The sequence below is a fragment of the Eschscholzia californica genome, unplaced genomic scaffold (assembly GCF_041429995.1).
Source record: "Eschscholzia californica isolate CP2 unplaced genomic scaffold, dmEscCali1.0.p SCAF_5, whole genome shotgun sequence".
NCBI lineage: Eukaryota > Viridiplantae > Streptophyta > Magnoliopsida > Ranunculales > Papaveraceae > Eschscholzia > Eschscholzia californica.
In genome coordinates, this window is record NW_028238472.1 from 7385082 (window position 1) to 7392697 (window position 7616).

At 38.9% G+C, this 7616-nt stretch overlaps 1 protein-coding gene across 1 annotated transcript; it reads left to right on the plus strand.

The window, feature by feature from the left end:
* The first annotated feature begins 829 nt into the window (after positions 1–829).
* LOC147536700 (uncharacterized) lies at positions 830–2860 on the plus strand. The gene has a single exon (XM_086641187.1). The coding sequence runs from the start codon at positions 885–887 to the stop codon at positions 2544–2546; it is 1662 nt and encodes a 553-aa protein (XP_086497313.1). The 5' UTR covers positions 830–884; the 3' UTR covers positions 2547–2860.
* The last annotated feature ends 4756 nt before the right edge of the window (positions 2861–7616 follow it).

Consider the following 7616-nt stretch of genomic DNA (forward strand, 5'->3'; position numbering starts at 1 on the left):
TAGTTAACTAAATTAAAAACTCATAAACTTGTGAAAGAGTCTAAACCCAAATTACCCAATGTCTTCCCCATAGAATAGCACCAAAATCTTCCAAATAAAATATATATTGTTATAAAACATATTTGATAGTACTTTCTTTGATTGATTACCTAATCAATAAACTAACTTTTTTTTTTTACAAATGTTAATTACCTAAGTTGGTAAAGTTTATTTTATTTCTTGACAAGTTTAAATCCAGTACGCCCATGAAAACCTGCTAATCAGCTCAAAAAAAGAACGTCGATAAAATGGTAAATAACTTATTGATCAGGAAATATATGTATATCTCAAAATTTTGTCCTAGATATTCATTGGAAGAGGGACATTTTGGTTATTAGATTTGGCTAGATAACACATAGATGTGTTTAGCTACTATGGCATGACATAGTGATATCACACTTCTAATCCACACATTCAATATTAAATTTTTTACATGACAAATCTTTAATGATTTAATGTATGAATCACAAAATGTCACCTCATTGACTCTTGATTAGTGAGTGAAAGAAGCATTTTCTATTAATATAAGTTTGAGTGAGTTTTAGGTGTGAAAGAGGGTTTGAAATGTGTGGATATCCATTAAAACTTTGGATTAAGAAAAGTTAGGTGAATAAAAACTTTAAAGAGTAATGAGAAAAAAGAATGCATGGTTTTATGTGTGGAAACCAGCAAAATCTCACTATCTTTCTTTCTTTCTTGCTAGTGCTAGTAATTGCATGTGCATATTCAACCACTCTTCTAAATCATGCAAACGCGGTTTTTAACTCAATAAAATCCTATAAATACCCAACCTCCATGACACTACTTTGCATTCTCATCATCTATCTTTCACTAGCTTAGCTAAAATGGCTACTCATAAAAGATTTGTTAGTGTTGTTTTCTTTCTATTCTTAGGATTAGCTGTTAGTTCGGCAGCTAGGAATCTCCTCAATAAACTTGAGGAGGGAGGCTATGTCGATGTAGTCGGTCATGGTGGAGTTGAGTTGGGAGGTTATGGTTCTGGTGGAGGATCAGGTGGTGGTGGTGGTTCTGGAGTTGGTTTAGGAGAACATGGATCTGGGTATGGTGCTGGTGAAGGTGGTGGTGCTGGTTATGGGGCGGGTGGTGCACATGGAGTAGGGATTGGTGGGGGTGGGGGTAGTGGTGGAGGAGGTGGAGCAGGGTATGGTGCTGGAGGGGAGCATGGAGGTGGTTATGGTGCTGGAGGGGAGCATGGAGGTGGTTATGGTGCTGGAAGTGGTACTGGTGCCGGTGGCGGTGGCGGATATGGTGCTGGTGGAGAGCACGGTGGTGGTCTTGGAGGTGGAGGCGGAAGCGGTAGTGGTGCTGGTTCTAGTGGTGCTCATGGTGGTGGTTATGGTGCTGGGAGTGGAGCTGGAGCTGGTGCTGGTGGTGGTTATGGTGCTGGTGGAGAGCATGGTGGTGGTATTGGTGGTGGTGGCGGCAGCGGTGGTGGCGCTGGTAGCGGTGCTGGTGGAGCCCATGGTGGTGGTTATGGTGCTGGTGGAGAGCATGGTGGTGGTATTGGTGGCGGTGGCGGCAGCGGTGGTGGTACTGGTGGTGGTGCCGGTGGAGCTGCTGGTGGTGGTTATGGTGCGGGAAGTGATGGTGGTGGTTATGGTGCTGGCGGAGCGCATGGTGGCGGTATTGGTGGTGGTGGCGGTGGTGGTGCTGGTAGCGGTGGTGGTGCTGGTGGTGGTGCTGGTGGTGGTGCTGGTGGAGCCCATGGTGGTGGTTATGGTGCTGGTGGAGAGCATGGTGGTGGTATTGGTGGTGGTGGCGGCAGCGGTGGTGGTACTGGTGGTGGTGCCGGTGGAGCTGCTGGTGGTGGTTATGGTGCGGGAAGTGGTGGTGGTGCGGGTGGCGGTTATGGTGCTGGCGGAGCGCATGGTGGCGGTATTGGTGGTGGTGGCGGTGCTGGTGCTGGTAGCGGTGATGGTGCTGGTAGCGGTGCTGGTGGAGCCCATGGTGGTGGTTATGGAGCTGGTGAAGGAGCAGGAGGTGGTTCCGGATATGGTGCTGGTGGAGCCCATGGTGGTGGTTATGGAGCTGGTGAAGGAGCAGGAGGTGGTTCCGGATATGGTGCTGGTGGAGAACATGGTGGTGGTCTAGGAGGTGGTGGCGGTAGTGGTGGAGGTGCTGGTATGGGAGCCGGTGGAGCGCATGGTGGTGGTTATGGAGCTGGTGGAGGAGCAGGAGGTGGTTCTGGATACGGTGCCGGTGCAGAGCATGGTGGTGGTCTAGGGGGTGGTGGTGGCGGAGGCAGTGGCAGTGGATATGGTGCAGCAGGAGGAGAACATGGAAGCGGATATGGTAGTGGAGGAGGAGCAGGTGAAGGTGCTGGTGGAGGTTTCGGAGGAGAACATGGTATCGGATACGGCGCTGGCGGCGGTAGTGGTGCAGGTGGTGGTGCAGGATATGGTGCAGGAGGTGAACATGGAGTTGGATATGGAAGTGGTGAAGGAGCTGGTGAAGGAGCAGGTCATGGTGGTGGTTATGCCCCATGAGAATATGATCATCACATATGAAAAGAGAACATCATCACCATAAAATGAAAAGGCTGAAAAGATCTTATTACCCAATAATAGTATTAATAAATATGTGTGTAATGAACTCAATTCCCAAAATTTGGTGATTCAAATCCAGACGAGGATGGAGATGTAACTAATTAACTATAACCTATGTATTGCCAGGGTACATGCATGAAATATAACTGTGTTCCTGCATGTGTTTGAAATTGTTTCATGGATAATGGGTACCCCTGTGTTTTATGTTCTTTTTTATATCTATTATAATAAAATAGGTCAGTCGGTTATGAGAAGTGTGAATCTGATCGTCTATTTATTTTCAGAATTTAATAAAGATAACATCTGACGACTGACATAAAATCTTATTCGTATACATGTACTCAAAATATATGAGTAATAGTGTCATTCTACTTTTCTCTAAAATCAGTGACTCCAACACAAATTCGTTGAGGACCCTACGTGTTTAAACATAGTTGTGGTGAATATATTAGTGCTTGTAAGTTTGTTATCCTTTTTGTTTTCGCAAATAGTGAGTAAATTAAGGTGTGCAATCAAGTGATAGAAAGATAAGAAAAAAATTAAATGACCTCTTCCCACAATCGTATAATTAAGAATCGATTAGAAAATTCTATACTAAACCTCCAAATATACAACTTAGTACCTGTTCCTAATAATTTTATGTATCTAAAATCAATGAATAAAAAAACACATACAAGAGTCCATAATTTCCTACATTATCAAGAACATTTGAAAGATCATTAAGGTCTTCATCATTTTATGCTTTGAACAAAGAAACCTGATTTACTGAGAGGGGAGAAGAGAATTCGTGAACTTAAATCTCGATCGACTTTGTGAGTGATCGTTGAATCAATTTCAAACAGATAATTTGAAAGAGGAGAGAAATGAACACCACGTAATATCCATTTGATTTGTAAGTATTGTTGAAGTTCAAGAAGAGATAAAGAGTTTTAGTTAGCATCTTTCATTCAGTTTTATTTTAAGGTGAGTTCGATATCTTTTATTTTCTTGGGAATAAAATAATTTCTACGGAAATAGGTATTTCCACCGTTTGATACGAAGTATAATTTTGTGACTTTAATTCTCTAGGAATCTATTTCCATGAAACAATCCACTTTTTTAATTCCTTGCTCCTCCCAAGAATTAGTTTCCGTAGAAAGTCAAAAATCAAAATAAAAATATTTTAATATATTCGGATACTTGAAAGCTAATATTTATCTCCATTTATGTTCAAAATTACATTTTTACGTATAAAATTTAGCAAAATAAACTTTTACTTATACATTGGGAAAACGACATTTTTGTCGTCCTTACCGAATGGCATGTGTTGCAAAGTTGTCAAAATGACATTTTGGCTTTATATAGTCAGAATTAGGGGTGGGAAAACGGTCCGGGAACCCGATGTCCGGCCCAATCCGCCCGGACCGTTTACACCCGAACCCGATTGCTATCCGAGCCGGGTATACCCGGCCCGATGGCTCGGGCTATATGGGCCGGGACTCGGACAGGAGCTCATATCCGAGTCCCGGCCCGAAATACCCGTCTGAAACCCGTCCGTGAAGATCCGCCCGCCATAACCCGCCCGTTAGCTACCGGAAGGGTGCTACCCAAACACCCTTTTCATACCATATCACCAACACAAGTTTATATGATCCAAAGGTGTGGGACTAAAGAGCTTAGTTACTTAAAATTTTAGCTTTTACCAAGCCTTGTTTTGGGATGCAAAGGAAGAGGTAGATATAACTTGCCCTCTTGCTTCTTTTATCCTTATCCCAACAATGTGGGACTAATATATGAAGCTTATTTAAAGTTTTTGACTTTAAAGAAACATGTCTTCCAAAGCAAATGAGGAGGTTATATATAACCTATCTACTTGCTTCTTTTATTTCTAACTCAAAGGTGTGGGACTAAAAGTTGAAGTTTGCTTAAAGTTTGTTTTGTGATGTTGGCCTTCTTGTATCCTTCCTTGATTAAATATGATACATGGTTTCAAATCCAAAGATTTTCCACTTACACAATTGAAAAGATGAATAAAACAGTAATTCTATATAATATCTTTATTTCGAAAATCCTAACTAGAGTAAATAAGTAGCTACTGTTTATTAAGGAAGCAACGGAAAAAAAATAAAATAAGTATTCGTCTAGCCCACTGAGTTAGTATAAAAATCAAATAAAATAAGTATTCGTCTAGCCCACTGTTTATTAAGGAAGCAACGGAAAAAAATAAAATAAAATAAGTATTCTATATAATATCTTTATTTCGAAAATCCTAATAACACGCATATTTTTAGAATCTATCAAATAACAGGTATAAGACTGATATGAGTTGAACCCATTAAAGTAAAATGGCCTCCCACCATTCCCCTCTGCTACAAAATGTGTTCCTCTTGTCCTAATGAAACTCAGTCGCCTGCACGATAAGCCGACTGGCAATTTCCCTGTTGTGGGTATAATAATACCACTACTAACAGTGATAAAATTAACACTAGAAAGTTATTGTAAAATAGCTTTCTCATGGTACTCACCATCTTTGGATGGATTAATGTACACTACTTGTATAGAGCTAGCCAGAGAGAATTTTTAGATTGAGAAAGAATGTGTGTGTGTGTGTTGAGATGTTGAGTTGTGATGGTTTTAAGAGGTAGCTTGTAATGGTCTATATAGAGGGAAAGGTGGTAATTATAGAGATAATGACCACCGAATTATTGTTAGTAGATCTGTCCGAAACATGAGAGATTAAGGTGATAGGGTTTATTCTCTTCTTTTTTTTTGTTAAGATTTATATTAATCATGGTCGTGCTTCAAAAGAGAAATAGAAAGCCATGCACAGCAGCATAGACCATTAGCCATAAAAACTAATAACAACAACATATTTTTATTAGTTTTTACTTTAATTTTTTTTGTAGGTCTATCGGCGCTACTCTTTTTTATCTAGACACATGTGATGTTAAATCATCCCATCCGACTTAAAGAAGTAGACCGCCTTACTTACATAACACGTGATACGACTTGTTTCTTATAAGTACTTCAACAAAAAACGTAAAAGATGAATCTTTACTGTTTTATAGTTGTATTTGCTCCTCTTTCATTCAACTCTCATACTTCTTAGTCCCAACTTAACAAAAATACTTCTTAGTCCCATATCATCGGGACACAAGATAAAGTAGTTTAAGTGATAATTATTTATATCCCACTTACACAAATCGATATATATAATTCTTTAGTCCCACATCATCAAGACACAAGATAAAGTAGTTCAAGTGAGGGTTATTTATATCTCACTTACAAAAGAGTCTCACATGTCATACTTTAGTCCCATATCATTGGGATACAAGAGAAAGTAGTCCAAGTGAGAGTTATTTATATCTCACTTACAAAAGTGGCTCATATAATATCTTTAGTCCCATATTTTATTGGGAGCAAAAACAAAATAAAATCACTAAGCATCTAGTTGAAAAAATTTTAAAGGGTAGTAAGGTGAATTAAAAATTTGTGTGAAGTTAAAGTAGTAGTATCAAAGTCAGGTGGTTTACAACTACTTTTACTTAACAAAAAAAAACTACTTTTACTTAGGAAAGAACTATGTAAATTGAACTAAGACATATGACATTATTAGTCCCATATTGTATATTTAGACATAAAAAATGATTGGAGGCTTGTATTTAAGCGAAGGGATGGATGCAAAGTAATTTCCAACTTCGAAATCAATAGTCCCACATTGTAGATTTATAATAATTAGAAAGTGGTTAGACACTTACTTAAGGGGAAGGGAAGGTTGTCATGATAGTAAGAATTGTTAAAATTATTAGTCCCACATCTCTTATTTTGAATTAGAGAGAGATTGGGAATTCTTATATAAGAGTGGGTGGGTGATATGAAGGATTTGTTCTTCAAGTTTACCCGAGCCCGTCCGGCCCGTGACCGCGGAAGCCCGTTCGGGCTGGCGGGCTCGGGCGGGCTATGGGCAGTAAGTTTTGGAGATTTGCCCGGCCCGATCCGCCCGAATGTATGGCACGGGCTTGAGAAGTTGTTGCCCGATCCGCCCGAGCCCGGCTCTATTATGTCCGAGCCCGACCGAACCCGCCCGATTCCCACCCCTAGTCAGAATTACATTTTTACCATTTTATAGTACCAAATTGACATTTAACTCTTATGTTGTCAAAATGACATTTTTACCCTGGTATAATATCAAAATGACATTTTTTACCCCGTGGTCTGAATGACATTCTTACGTTTATCTTGTAAAAATGGTGTCTAGACTTTTACATTAAAATGACAATTTTTCCTTTTATATTAGTAAAATATCTTTTTTATCCATACATTGTCAAATTCACATTTTTATCTTGTTTTATTCACAGCTTGACATTCTTACTCTTAATTAGCAAAGTAACACAAGGTTAAATGATTTTACAACATAGAAGTACAAATATAATTTTGAAAACATAAGGGCAAAAATGTAATTTGGACAACATAAGGATGAAAATGTAAATTTGCCTACATAAAAGTAAAAAACTCTTATGTTGCCAAAATTGAATATTATATTAACAGAAGAAGTTAGTTGTCAACCAAATGACCAGAGTTCGTAATTCAACGGAATACTAAATGACTACCAAACAAAAGAACTCTTATTTTCACAGAAAATTCTGTGGAAGACTTTCCATGAATCTCTTTTATTTGCATGGATTTATTTCAACACAACCTTATATTTTTTTTCGAACAATGAAATTTAAATTATGTTGTATGCAATAGAGAAATACCATGTTATGTTTGAACAAATGTGTGCTTCAAGTTTTTTACATCTTCTCCATGGGACGTTGTCTCCTTTTCTTATACAATCAGGTCGAAGTGTCCACAACATCATTATTACGATAGAAAAAAATAAAGAATTTATCGAAGTGTCTACTCATTCTTCAAAAAATACCATAATCAAAGAAATTTGAAGAAGGATGCACCTCTTGATAAACAAAGAGAAGAAATATGGTTGAGACCGAGAGAAAGAGAGCGGGAGAGAGAAATCGTGAGATTTCTTGT